This window comes from Lentinula edodes (assembly GCF_021015755.1).
Source record: "Lentinula edodes strain Le(Bin) 0899 ss11 chromosome Unknown C8R40scaffold_28, whole genome shotgun sequence".
Lineage (NCBI taxonomy): Eukaryota > Fungi > Basidiomycota > Agaricomycetes > Agaricales > Omphalotaceae > Lentinula > Lentinula edodes.
The window spans coordinates 575,469-589,615 of NW_025764334.1; the positions used below are offsets into that span (position 1 = coordinate 575,469).

The 14,147-nt window shown below is 45.6% G+C and overlaps 3 protein-coding genes across 3 annotated transcripts; all 3 read right to left on the bottom strand.

The window, feature by feature from the left end:
- Positions 1-548: 548 nt before the first annotated feature.
- Positions 549-1,697, bottom strand: C8R40DRAFT_1173124 (uncharacterized protein; the record flags this gene model as incomplete). Its single annotated transcript, XM_046231966.1, has 2 exons — positions 549-1,048; positions 1,193-1,697. The coding sequence occupies 2 exons, from the start codon at positions 1,695-1,697 to the stop codon at positions 549-551; spliced, it is 1,005 nt and encodes a 334-aa protein (XP_046084154.1).
- Positions 1,698-10,523: 8,826 nt separating this feature from the next.
- C8R40DRAFT_1071378 (uncharacterized protein) lies at positions 10,524-12,690 on the bottom strand (the record flags this gene model as incomplete). Its single annotated transcript, XM_046226325.1, has 5 exons — positions 10,524-10,569; positions 10,618-11,075; positions 11,126-11,512; positions 11,567-11,743; positions 12,574-12,690. The coding sequence occupies 5 exons, from the start codon at positions 12,688-12,690 to the stop codon at positions 10,524-10,526; spliced, it is 1,185 nt and encodes a 394-aa protein (XP_046084155.1).
- A 579-nt stretch (positions 12,691-13,269) lies between these two features.
- On the bottom strand, positions 13,270-14,028 carry C8R40DRAFT_1071379 (uncharacterized protein; the record flags this gene model as incomplete). The annotated part of the gene is made up of 5 exons (XM_046226326.1): positions 13,270-13,320; positions 13,369-13,446; positions 13,505-13,699; positions 13,744-13,815; positions 13,873-14,028. The coding sequence occupies 5 exons, from the start codon at positions 14,026-14,028 to the stop codon at positions 13,270-13,272; spliced, it is 552 nt and encodes a 183-aa protein (XP_046084156.1).
- Positions 14,029-14,147: the final 119 nt, after the last annotated feature.

Below are 14,147 nucleotides of genomic sequence, written 5' to 3' on the forward strand. Positions count from 1 at the left end.
TTATCTGTCATATAACAAGAAACATATATGGCCTGTTTGGTGAGTTGGCAGACTACTACAAGGATAGCATCATATTCCTCCGGGCCTGCCATGACTGGGAGCTGGGTGACGTGGTCAAGGGAGATTGAGGACCAAGGTCGCTGGCCAATTGGTAGTGGACGGAGGTTACCATAAGGTTTGGAGCAACTGGCTTTGGGTCTCAGATATGGGTGGCAGCTCCATATGTAGTAATTTACATCCTTGGATAGGCCTTTCCAGAAAAACAAGTGGTTCACAGGCTTCTTGGTGTGCTTCTCTCCTGGGTGCCCCCTCAGTTTGTAGTCATGATATTACTGCAGGACCTCCCTATGTAGGGTTCCAGTGTCCGGGACGTATATGTGACCTCCTCTTTATTACCCCATTGTTCCATACGAGAGATTCTTCTTTGTTGCGTGCAATCCTCCTCAGTGCTTCAATCATAACCGTGTCCTTTGGAGCTTCCCTTACTCGATTTACCAGCAGGTCCTCGTTCATGAGGATGGTAGCATTCAGATGGTATGGACTTGGGATCACTTTCCATCCCACCCTGCCCAACCATCTTGCTGTTTAAGGTCTGTCATGCCAAAGGGTTCTATATTGACCACCTGTTGAACCCCCTCAAAATCTATCCCTTCAAAATATGCATTGGTACAGACCAGCCAGCGATCTTCCAAGGCCTTCCCCTGGTGCCAATTGTTTTGAATATCTTTCTTGATGGGATCTGATAGTGCTGCAAAGTAAGATTTAAAGCCAAGTGCTTCTCCAAGAGGTATACAGGCTCCATAGATGCTGGTAACATATATAAGACCACATTCATCCTTAGCTAAGGGAGGGAGGGATAGAACATATTTGATAACTATGTTGATTAAATTATCAGCCTCTACTTTTTGATGGCTATATGCATGGTTCAGGTGGCCAGTGTAGCTCCTTATTTCATGCACCAATGAGGTGTCAGTAATATCCAGGGCATTGAGGATGAATGGTAGGTCAGTTGGAGGAACAGTGGCAGAGAGGGATGAAAACTTTTTGCCTAGAGCAGTGAGATATCAAAGACGTGCAAAGCATTCTCAGAATGTGGCACTGGTGCAGACGTGATGCACCTTGTCTATAAATATTTGTTCTAGTCACTCATGGATGGCAGGTAGCTTTAAATAATGATAAAACTCATGGGTACCTGCACGGTGAGCTGGTACCAGGAGAAGTTGGATATCCATTGGATTGATCAAGGTTCCAGATGACCACATCCTGCCCTTGTAGGGCACTGTCTGTAACCGGTACTCCATATCATCTGTAAGTGAAACAAGAGGAAGGATAACCACAAATAACTGGCTGGGCATTAGAACTGGGGCAGCAAAGAACTGCAGGCTTTTTCCTCTACTGGTAGGCAAAATGCTAAAGATGTGGTCATTGAATAGCACAGATGCCACTGATTCAGCTTGAGCAACAGAGTTCCATAATATATTGCCATCAGCATAGAGGCTGCTCATAACAGTGCTCTGAGGGTTGGGATAGACAAAGATGGGGGATTTGGATAATACAATCTGTTCTGGTCCCTTGATTAGACTAGCAATCTGGTAGAAGCCAGAGGAAACAATGCCAGTGAAAGACTCCTTGAGCTCAGCTGTTTGGTTATCCAGTACCTTGAGAGCTTTGTTGTTAGCAAAAATCGTCAAATGCATGACAAATGAAAGGATAAGAGGAGGGAGGTTTGGTCTAATTAATTCAGGTCAATATAAGGCACTAACATTTACTGGGTGCACTGACCAGTGTTTGAAGAACATATTTTTTGAAATGAGGATAAGGGAATTGGATCTCTGTCTGCCAAGCCATTCCCACCTGTTGATAAAAGGCCACACAATCAGATGAGATCTTGTTTGTAGAATTGTTGGTGAGTTGACCATAGTCGTGCTCTGCAGTATCAGCACTGCTTATGAAAGCCATGCATAGCTTTGATCTCCACCTAGTTTAGTGCAGAGAATGTCAATGCCTTAATACAAGACTAGCAGATTGGACTACAGAGTCTTATAGTTGCTCAGTACTCCAACAAACACTATGAAAATGAAGAGAATCAATGTAGAATGAGTATTGATTGGTATCTTTCAACTGTAGTAGGAATACAAGTTTGTTTGGTCTTGTATGTACTGAAAACACATGAGGCGTGATAATAGGTGTCCACAATTGTGCGCACCTATGAAAACTAACTATCTACTGCAAGACTAAAGAAACTTGTACTTTAAAAGTTGAAAAACTCGGAAATGAAGTCTGTAAGTACTTTATACACTAAAACTACTGATTATAGTGATAACTATAGCTAATGAGATGTTGTGTATTGTATGTAGATGTATGTAGAAAGTGTTCTATCACTACAGTATGCTCAACAGTTTCTTGGTGGTCATGCTGGCAATAGCCTTTGAGAGATCATCGGATGTCATGGGTTTTCCATACTTGACAAAGATATGAGTCAAATAATGGTTGGCATTTTTGACTAGTATGTTCACAAACTCGGAAACATGGGCTGCAGCATAATGGACAGTGGTAAGGATTAGAATAAGATATTGAGATACTTGATGAGCAGGCATGCGCAAAAGTGTCTTTGCAGTGCCCTGCAAACTTTGTGTCTTGGTGTAGAGCATTTCAATGCAAAGTATACCATTTAGGAAGTGGAGGTTTTTGGGGTAGCATTGATCATTGCAATACTGCAAGCCTTCCATTTCAGTGCCACGGGCAGATCCTAGACTGGTGAATGCAACAAGGACTTAAAGTATGTCCATAACGTTTTGTAAATGAGCAAACTATTCTAATAGTGCCCTTGCTTGGTATGAGGCTTTCCATCAATAGTGACAAACAACCAAATCCTCAATCATGTAGGCCAGAAGAATGGGTCAGTACTGTTCAAGGTGATTGAGCTTTTCTTTCACAAGTGAATATTCATGTTGTGTTTGGTCTCATTAGTCATGGAACCAGTTCTTGCTTGAGAAAGAGTCTGCCTTCAGTCTTGAATCAATGTACTCTAAAACATGCTCATACTGACACCTGCAAAACACTATATCAACGTGGGCTTCGAGATCTGAAAGAGAAGACTTGAAACCATTGACAATATCGACCCACTTGAGTAAGTATCCATCCGTCAAGACCACTGAAAAATGTGCATCCCAGGTGAAATGAGGGATGATGTCTTGAGAAAACACAATGGAAGAAATCAGCTTTATATGCTGCTGCATAACTGTGAATGGAGTTTGTCTGTCATTCAGCAAGAATGGTGCTATGAGGGCTTCATAAGTTCTGTAAAACATTTAATATAATTACCTTTCAAATGGGTGGGTATTTACATATCTGAGGGTATCATTATCATATAGTGCTTTTTTCTGTATAATCTCATATGTACCAGATCCACGCCAGCACCATTGAATCTTGGATAAATGAGGAGGGACAAGTTAAATGGGAATGAAAGTGCCAGTTTCATTGAGTAGGCTAGAGGCAACCATATATATAACAAATGAATGGGCACATCAAATCATCTTCTAAAAATGCTTGAGAAGGATGTGAGACAAAGGAACACACTGCTTCATGAAACAGAGGTATTAGGGTGGGAATGGAGACAAAATTGACACTGGAGGCTTCTTTAAGCTTTGCCAATAGGTCAAGGGTGTGTGGATGGAGAATGATGGGGAAATTGGGAATGGGCTGATCAATATTGTGTATGAGAAAAAGCATGAATTTGGTAAGAAAGTTGGCATTCTTGTTCAAGGTACCATTTTCCTGGGGATGTTGAAAGGGAATTTGCTTGAGCCCTGAGCTATAATAGAGGATTTTATCATTGGGTGGAGTGAACTAGGTGAAATTTGTACCACAAACTTTTTATTTGGTAAGCAAAGCCATTTCTGGGTAAGAACACTCAGAGTATCTAGTTCCTCTACAGCAGCAGCATAGTAGTGGGGTCCAGCACTCCAAATGACACTTTCATATACTGGGGATATCATATTTGGAGTAGAAGCAGATTAAAATACCAGGGGAAATAACACATTCTCTATAATTTTGTACTAGTTAAGTTGGGAATAGATAACATTCATCACATTTGCCTTGAGTTGACTATTGGGTTTGAAACTGTCAGGGATAGCACCTGACCCTTGAGTGGCACAGTGTCAAATTAGAGCTTGGAGTGAATCGTTGAAATTATACAAGGTTTTGGGTGGAATGATTTCCACATATTGTACCACTGATGATCCACAAAATCCTTTGAGATGGTGAGTGAGTGTGAGGCCTGGCACAAAAGGCCTGCTTTTGTCTTATCTGGACTGGGCCTAAGCAAGCAGGACAGCTGCCTAGGCCTGTCAAGTCCATGCCGCGGGCCTCCATTCCGCCGTTCGGGATTCCGAAGATCTGCTCCTTATTGTTATCTCACTCTTATTGTTCTTTCTCGCTACACATACCCTTTCGTTCTAGTCCCTTCTTATTGTCTTTTACTCTACCCTGCAGGTACTACTCGTATAGCTCCTAGTAGTTAGTCTGGCGCTCCGCACCGCTGCGCCGATCCGTAGATATAAATACTGCCTGTACGCTACTGTAGTTCCTCAGTTTAATTATCAACTTAGATCTCCCTTCTCAACTTAACTCTTCTCTAAGTCTTCAGGCTCAACGCCTCGAAGTACGTTCTCCTCGACCTTAGGACTTTGACGTTCTCTGGTCCGCTCCTCGTCATCGGCGATACCGCCGCTCCGACCTGGCTGCTACTTAGCTCCTCTCTCTCTACTCTCGCTCTCCGGGGACTAACGGCGTAACGGCGGTGTTGTTAATAACTTCACTACTGTCCCATTCGTCTTCCGCACTTAGACACCCTGTGGCCTTGGCACGGTTACACGGTGTACATGATCTTAACAAGGCCGTAGAAGGGGAGATAGGGTAAGTGCTGCTACTGGTGTAGGAAGCCTGACCAGTGGTGGTCGTGGAGCTTGGGTGGACCTAGCCAAAGGTCCTGGAGTGAGGGGAAGAGATGTAGTTGGTGAGGATGGAGGTGGTTGGGGGTATGGAGCCTCAATGTAGACTGTAAGTCATAGGAGAGGCGAGGAAGTTGAGAGAGGTGTTCAGAGAGGTGAGACAGAGAAAAGAAACAGAGTTGATTGAGTGAAACAGAGGTGAAGGAAACAGATAAAAAAGAAATGTATGACAGGTGAGATGTGTCAGGCCCTGTTAGCAAGTACAAGTAGACTGTACTAACAGAGACCAAGCCAGGTTGGAAGAGTTTCCAGATAAGATTTGACAATAACATGCTGGGGAGCTCCGAGGGGAGTCCTCACACTGCGGGGATTAGCCGATTTTCTCACGACCGAAAGGTTGGTTTTATAGTGAGCTTTGGTACAAAATTATTCAGATTACCGAGCCCCGAAAATTGTTAATATTTGCTCACAATTTGTTTGCATGTTATGGTACTAATATACTGCAATTTATATGAAAAACCTACCATTAATATTCACAATCCTATTTTGACATAATGCGAGCCGATTTTTCAATCTATTCGGGGACCGTTTATCCAAAATTATTCCATTGAAAGCTGTTGGAGGAAATACAGAGAAAATTGAGAGCTTAGTATAGATAGTGGCCCAATATTCTACCAGAAATAATTCAGAATTTTCACATATAAATAGCCTCGCGCAAAGCATGCGCTTTTTCAAAATAAGCTCGCCCAGCTTATGGTAACCCGATGTCGGGACGTATCCGACATCGATATATCGGGACGTTTGGATGTCGCTGATGTCGGGATATCGTGAGAGTCTACTGATTTCGGGAGTGACTTAGAGATTGAGATTCGATTCATTTGCACAGGTAATATGTATGTACATCTGTCTTGATAATTAATTCATGCGAGGGTAGGGTGGGAGGAGGGTAGGGTGGGAGGGAGAGATATGAGCTAGGCACATATTATTGTTAGTAGGATGATGTATAATGATTATACGAAAGACTTATCTTGGGGGCCATGGGCATTTGGAGGAATTTGGAAGGCACATCTGTTGGCCGTACTGGGTTATATATCAACTAGGTAGAGTATATATCAATGTGTACGTAGTAAAATTTATAGCTATTCAAGTCTGCGAAGTTGTCAGTTAGTAGATTAACGAGCGTAGAAAGAAAAAAACGCACCTTTATAAAGATGCAGCGCGCACAAGCACTGGCCGAATTTTCCTTCGCCAAACGCGTCTCCAGTTTCCAAGGAAGGTGAATTTTTCAATGTGATTCCTACCACCTAATTGAGGTAGACACTAAGATAGAGTGATAGTAAATAAGAAATACGTACATCGTGTGCACCAGAGGCGAGGTCTATCAAGGCACTTTAGCTCCAGTAGAATATGGGCTAGAGATTCTTGAGAGGGATGAGCACGTTCAGAGGAGATAGCACAAATGATTACCAGATCTCCTCCTCCTCGGAACGCGCAAGGGTGGCAGCCAAATTCTGCCAATGCTCGGGCACTGGCGGTCCCATTCGGCTCTCCGTCGCTCGTAATTGGCGGACATCCCGATTTTCCACAGATCGCCATGGTCAACGAACGCGTATAGGAAACCTGGGCCGTCGGATAACGATACGCCGCACGCTCTTCGAGAAGCGTACAAGGCACGCAATTGCTCAGCGGATCGTGGTGTCATCTACCGAAGTCGCGAGGGAACGGATAGACGAGTGGAAGTAGAGATCAGGGTTGTGTGGAGATGAGGAGCAAAATTGGGGAGGGGCGGATAGGCGCGGGAGAACAGGACAAAAGGCGGGACGTTACAGTGTTGGAATATGCGGGACGTGAGAGTGTTGAGAGAGGCGAGACGTTGGAGCGTTGAGGGACGGCGTGAGACAAGGCGCAGGTTAAAGAGAAAGTGGCGGGAGCGATGGATAGAGGCGCTGATAGCGCGGAGCTCGGATTTCGCGCGCTCAGTGCCAATCACCTGTCGCTTTGCGATGGTGGCAGTACTCTCTGCACTCTTCCCATCGTTTATAGTGTTAGTCTTATCCGAATTCTTATTCCCCTTGATTACTGGTCCATCTCAAACCTCATCTTCCTCCTCCTAGTCAAGCCACAGATTATCCGCTTCCCTACTATCCATCAATTTAATTCCCGCCCGTTAAGTGAAGGCGGTACACTGACAATGACAGACCTAGGATAAGGGCATCGTACTAACACGCGTAGTGTTAAGATCATATACACCGTGTAACCGTGCCAGAGCCACAGGGTGTCTAAGTGCGGAAGACGAGTGGGACAGTAGTGAAGTTATTAACAACACCGCCGTTACGCCGTTAGTCCCCGGAGATCGAGAGTAGAGAAGGGAGGAACTGAGAAGCAGCCAAGTCGGAGCGGCGGTATCGCCGGTCACGAGGAGCGAGCCAGAGGACGTCTAGTCCTAAGGTAGCGCAGAGAGTACTTCAAGGCGTTGAGCCTGAAGACTTAGAGAGCACAGAGTGGAAGAGGGAATCTAAGTCAATAATTAAACTGAGGAACTACAGTAGCGTACAAGCAGTATTTATATCTACGGAGCGGCGCAACGGTGCGGAGCGCCAGACTAACTACTAGGAGTTATACGTGTAGTCCTGCAGGGTAAAGTAAAAGACAATAAGAAGGAACTAGAGTGAATGGGTATGTGTAGCGAGAAAGAACAATAAGGAAGAGATTACAATAAAAGGTAGATCTTCGGGATACCGAACGGCGACATGGAGGCCCGAGGCATGGGCTTGACACGTAGTGCATAGCCCCATTCTGGTCTGCCAACAATACCAAACCAGACAGAGACGGAGGTTCAGTGGGTGTGCTAGGGAACTTCTTCACTGTAGTAACAATGTTAAATTTTCAATGTCACAGGTGTATAGGTACTGCATGGGAGGCTTAGCAACAGCTGGAATGATGGATTCTAGTGGGACTGGAGGCACATTGATGACTGATAACTCCAGCAGAACTGGTGCTTCCAGAATTTTTGCTAGAAGCTGGTGCCGGTCTTTCTTGCGCGGTTCGTGTCGCAGGTTGCAAGAGAACCACAAAGAGAAGGTGAATGAGAGAAACAAGGGAGCTGACCGCGCGTTCTTGACCCTCACCTCGTATCGCGTGAGTGTCGAATCATGGCAGAACTAAGCGCAAGTACACGAGAAAGTTCTCATACGGACAGGACGAATACCTCAAACACTGCACCTTCTTTTCTCGCATTCTGTATGGTCAATAGCTGAGTCGACGATCCCTTCAAGATTGCTCGGAATCAAGACGGCCAGGAAGACATGACTCGAGTAGCATTAGTGATACACAGAATGAAAAGCCTGAACGAAAGCGCGACATTTGAATGAAACAAAGCTAAAGGCAAAGATCCAAATTGAAACCTCAAAAAGTATACGTCGCTGCCAGTTCCACTGGCGATCCAGATGTCACCCAACCCGCCTTCCTAGTGTTCGTTCCAATTTAGCTGAAAATTTAGACAGCATGTAAGTTTGCGAAGTGCCTTTTCCAGTAGAAGTCCACGATGACCTAGAAGGCCACAGTTGTTGTAGAGCTAAGACTTTGGCCGCTACCGAGTTCGACTCCGTAGGTGGTGCCAAGTTTGAGTTTGATCATGAGCGAAGCGATAGAGGTGAGTTGAATGTCACATGACTAGTGAGGCCTTTCCTTAATTACCTTACGTTATAATACACGATCCTTTCGTTCGTCCCTAGACCGTCTTGTATTCGAGTACAACTCGTGCATAGGCGCAATTAGATCGCAGCCTGCTCTGTGCCCCAAAATTCCACTCTGTAGGTTCCACCGACACCAGCCGACGCCGCCACCATTTACACCCTCTGTAACGTCTGATGCCCCACATGTACATCGCCGAAACTCCTTCGAACAAATGAATGTCTTTTAACGTATGAGGAGGGAGAAAGCGCTGGGGCAATCTCATGGACAATCGAAGAAGACAATGTCGGCGGAACTTCTAGGGAAGACTCTGGCTCTGGAACTGGGAGTTCCCTCTCCTACGCGTCAGATTTCGGGCACATGGAATTTGTGATTTCGACCGGCTGCATCGACAGCGCCTGCATTTCCACCACCCTCTCTTCCGTCATTCATTCTTCTGACTCCAAGGCCGATAACTCTTGCTCCCGCACACCAGGATCCAACACCCCAACAGAAACTTCATCGACAACATCGACACTCCCCTCCACGTTCTTAGTGCGATTGGGGAAGAAGCGTATCCCGACTGAGAGATAGCGGCCTGTGGACTATAGTCGTAGCTTGTACATGGATCACGGTTGGAATTATCGTTGGAAGACAAGTTTTGTTGGGGAAAAGTAAGCCACCAACGAACTTTCTCATATCTGGGCCTGTAACAGGTTTAGTAACGATAGACGGGCGTTTGGGGTGGGGCCTAGGTCTGCAGCAACGGCTCCAGAGCCAGGTGCGAGCTCGTCGAAGTCCTGCCTTGGGACGATGGTGAGGTGCCACGCTAGGATACTCCCCGGACTGTGCGGCGTTCAGATCTTGGACCAAGGCGTTTAATATTCCTTCCTTCCTTCTATTGACCTCGTTTTTTTTGCTCGTACGGCAGAACGACACAAATGATCATGATTCGTGATACAAATCGCGACATGTACACTGTAATCGATATCGCTGCGATCCACGTGGTGGGAGCAAGCGTATATATATCAAACCTTCGCATATGCATTGCATCCCAGGACTTGACACCCTCCCTCTACCTGCGATCTGCTTTCACGAGGTAAATAGGCTCATAAGATTGTCAGCCCTTGCCCACTCGTGTTCGCTCAGGACTCTTACAAACAACTAACAATGGATCAGAACACACTCAAAACTTTCACGGTCGAGGTAAGAACTAATTTTTTCGACCGACCTGCTTTTCTTATGAGCCTCGTCAGAAAACTATTGTTGCTACTGAGGTATTCCACGAAAGTTCACGTGAGGAAACTGAGAAGATTGGACGCCGAGATGTATGCTTCTAATCCCAAAACAATAATTCGATTTTCTCATTGTTTTTGCTCCGGGATGTTTCGAAAACTGCGCAGATTGCTAAGGTTCGTTATAACTTACTTCATGATATTCTCGCCATGATGTCCTCCGTTTTGGGTATGCTTTAGACCGTGCCGCTATTGAACAGTGATGTGAGACTCGACGTCAGTGATATAGAAGGTCAAATGGTCATTCATGTGTACAATAAACTATCGTGGCGGAGCCCTCATATTACTCAGTTCCTCAACGAACTGGACCGGGTGACTCAAGGAAAATTTTCATAATGAAATGTACATAGTTGTATTGTGTACTATTAATCATTGTACATGTCCGATTGTCTAAATTCAGAGCTAATAAATCGAATGTTTATAATGTTACTTATCATCCAAAAGTGCACATACTCGTAAAAGGTAATCTTCAGAACATGCCAACGCACTTTCGCCGCTTAAGTTATAGGTATTCTCAAGTAGATGCAAAGATGTACATTTACGATCTGATTTGATACAATACATGGATTTCTTGTACAGCTAGACCAGTGCACTAATAGAGATGTTACTCTGGATCTTGCGCCCTGGGGTATCCTCGCTCCTTCAATGTCCTTAAAAAGAATGAGATAGGATCTAAGTTCCTAACCAGTAATACGCACTTCAAAAGGTCCGCAGGAAAAATGAGTTTGATGGGCTTTTGAGGACGAACGAATTCATTAACAAAACCATTTCCGCCCTTAGCCCATCCAGCTTCTTGTTCTTCGAGCCATTGAGCATCATAAAAGTTTGCAGGTAGGCCAGAGACGTATTTTGTCTTCGAACTTCGATCGTTTCTATCAATGCGGATTCGGGGAGGAGCCCCTCGTGTATATCCGAATCTGGTTGCTTCAGTGGTGCATCGACCTTCAAGATGGCAGTAGTCCAACAACCTGAGTAAATTCATGAGTTCGACGCTTCGCCATTTCGGCCCCTTGATGATGTATTGCACTTGCGGTTTCTTCATGCCAGGATCCTCATCGTCAGAGGACATTCCTGCGACGCCTAGCTCATCGAAGAACGAGAGGAAGGACTCAAGCGAGTGGAAGGTGATGATGACCTCCCTTCGACGATGGAACAGCTTTTGGGGTGTGAGTTTGTGTGTTCAATAGGCAATAGGAAGTGACTCACGGTATTTTTCCGCTGCCACCTTTTGGAAAATAGAGAGCGAGGATTTTTGTTGTCCTCCTGCATTTTCTGTCTTTCCATCCAAGATGCATGAACTGTTTTGAGTCGTAAAAGGAAAGCTTCGCGGATAGCATCACGAGTGTGAACATCGGGTGTGGCAATCAACTTCCTCTTCTTAAGAATTTCTACAAAGACATATGAAGCACCCTTGTTCCACGCCGATTTGGGACCACCCGCGATCCAGTATCGAAAATTGTCGACTGAGCAAGGGCGTGCAAGCGGATTCGTTTTGAACAGCAGAGTAAATTCATCAGCCTCGTCCTGGGAGACTGTCTCCTTGAGCTGATCCTGGCCTTCCATTATTTCATTCAACCATTTCCGCATCGTTTCCTATATTGAGGACCTTTGGATAAGCTGAAACACATAATGCAAGTAAGTACATACCTTGATTTTCAGTTCTTCAGCAGGTCGATGCTTGACCCCTCCTGAGCGAGCAGGCTGCTTTTTCCTAGCATAACGGAAGAAGGGATTGCCATTTTCTCCTTCGTCGTCCCCATCCTCGCCATCGCCATTGCTGTTGTTGCGATTCGTGGTGCTTCCCGCAGCTCCACCGTCACTAGGCTTTGCCGCGGCGCCACCGTTGTTAGAAGGCTGGGGTCCTTGGTTACTTCCGGATCCATGTCTCTGACTATCACTATCTCCCTCGTCCTGATGACCCGGTGACCCTTTGTGTTTGCTCTTTCCCGATAACATATCTAACGTCTCCCCAATTCGGCCGAGTATCTCTGTGTTCTGCGCTAGGTGGGTTACCACCTTATCTATCTTGTGATCTTGTTTCTGCAATACCTGGTCTTGTTTCTTAAGTATCTCTGCGGTTGAATTTTGCAAATGATGATACAGCTCCCCCATCGTCTTTGTTTGATGATTAAGCAGAGCTTGCAACTAGATAGATATAGTTTAATAGTATTATATGCACATAATTACATTGCACACTTACATAGTCTACGGGGCCCTGGCTATTAGATTGGGTATTTGACTGGGCTCCGGTGTGAGAAGTGGGCTGGGCTCCAGGAGTTTTGTCGTTGGACTGGGAGGGACCAGGCTCAGGATCATGCACTCTCCTTCTTTTGCCTTTCTGGATAGTGGGCGACGGTGGTTGCTAGCAGATGTATGAGTGATCTTGTTCCTCAGATAAAAATATGAATTTGATTACACACCTGCATTATTGGTTGGTTTCTGGGGCCTGGGGCTCTCGGAGTCATATCTGGAGGGGCTCTAGGAGTAGCACTGACATCGTCCATCTGAAAATCTTCAGACCGCGGAGGTGGGGTCTGAGGAGGTGGGGTCTGCGGAGGTGGGGTCTGCGGAGGTGGGGTCTGCGGAGGTGGAGTCTGCGGAGGTGGGGTCTGAGGCGGATGTGGTGATTGAGTATGGAAGTGGCCCTGTGGAACCTGGGGTGCCATTTGAGGCATTGTTTGTGGGTTCAGTGGCGCAAGCGGCATCGGGTCGTCCTCTCCAGAATCACTCGGGCTCTGAGGCACACTGCCTGGAGTATTGTATGAATCCATGGTCCTGGAAGAATCAGAATCGCTCGAACGGTCAATGTCCACAGTGTTGGTCGAAAGACTAAAGAGGACGGGAACTCGCATCTCCAAGACCAAAGAAAGTGGACGATAGTTTCTGAGATTCCTGTGGGAGAATCAAGCTATCGATCAATCATTCATGCATGAAGCATAGGCGCGATATGCGAGAAATTTGCTGGACATCGCTTATAATTATCGGAAAAATCAACGTAGTTTTAGGGTGCTGGATGGTGTGGTGCAAAGATCCGGGGTTGTCGTCTGTCGTACTAGTCTCTACTCGCCTCGCGAAAGTCTGTAAATATAACCGCTTATGTCCAGTTTAAAACCAGGACAAGCTGGAGATGTACGTAGATCCAGGAAGATAGTTGGAGTTGAAGGGAGACAGACCACGCGAGCTCTTCGCCGTTCGGGCCGGTTATTCAAATTATTCAAAGTTACCAAAAAAGGAAACGGGGCTTTGATTTCTGAGTATTATTCTACGTTTATTTACAGCACTGATTCTACAAACGCTTCCAGTATTGATGGTGGAGACAGAGTCGAGTTGTACATGGCTTGCGTAGTATACTATTTATTCCTACGGCTTCCAATGCGCGCAATAGTTGCGATGAAAGAAACCTAAGCACGAATGAGTACACATGGTCCTTAATGAAGGAGTTTACATACCTCTTTCTTGAGCTTTTGTAGTATCTCTGAGATTTTTGCAGTCTGTTCGAGGAGAGGTGCAAACGCCAAGGCGTATTCCTGTTTACGACAACAATATTAGTGGGCTAGACATCATTCATATTGAGGCGATACACACCTGTGTTTCTCGAGAGGGAGTACGCTGACGATATACCAACGCGTTGAACAACTTGGAGTTTGTCTGGTAACGAGCTTGCGAAACATGAGTGGCAAGATCCTCCAGGGCATCGAAAAGTAGGCGGCAGGTTGCATCCGCATCTGGAAGCACCAACGTAAGATTGACCAAAGGTTCTGAGTACTTGCCAATGATGATCTAAGTAGAATTCAGTGAATAGGCGATCCGATATCGTTGCGCACTACCTTTCCCAGAAGCTTTAGGAGCACTAATTGAAGAATGCGAATTTCGGGTTGCAGTGAGAATGATTGCGCCTTTGTTCAGACGGAACAGTCAGTATGAGAGGAGCAGCATTGAATGCAAGGACATACATTATTCTCGGAGCTTCCTGTGCGCACAAGGTCCATATATTCACGCTCCTGGTTCTCGATTGCAGAACTCAGCTTCGCGAAGAGAGTCTTGTACTTCTGGTCGAATGACTCTAGGGTCACTGTAGTTGTGCTCATGAGATCATCGATTAGCTCCATGTCGAAAGTCGAGGGCGTAGTTCAAGCCCTAAAAACAAGAGTCAGCTTTTATAGCGAGAAAAGACGTACGGTACAACTTGAACATCAAATTCAAAGGGACCGGACAATGGAGCAGAATT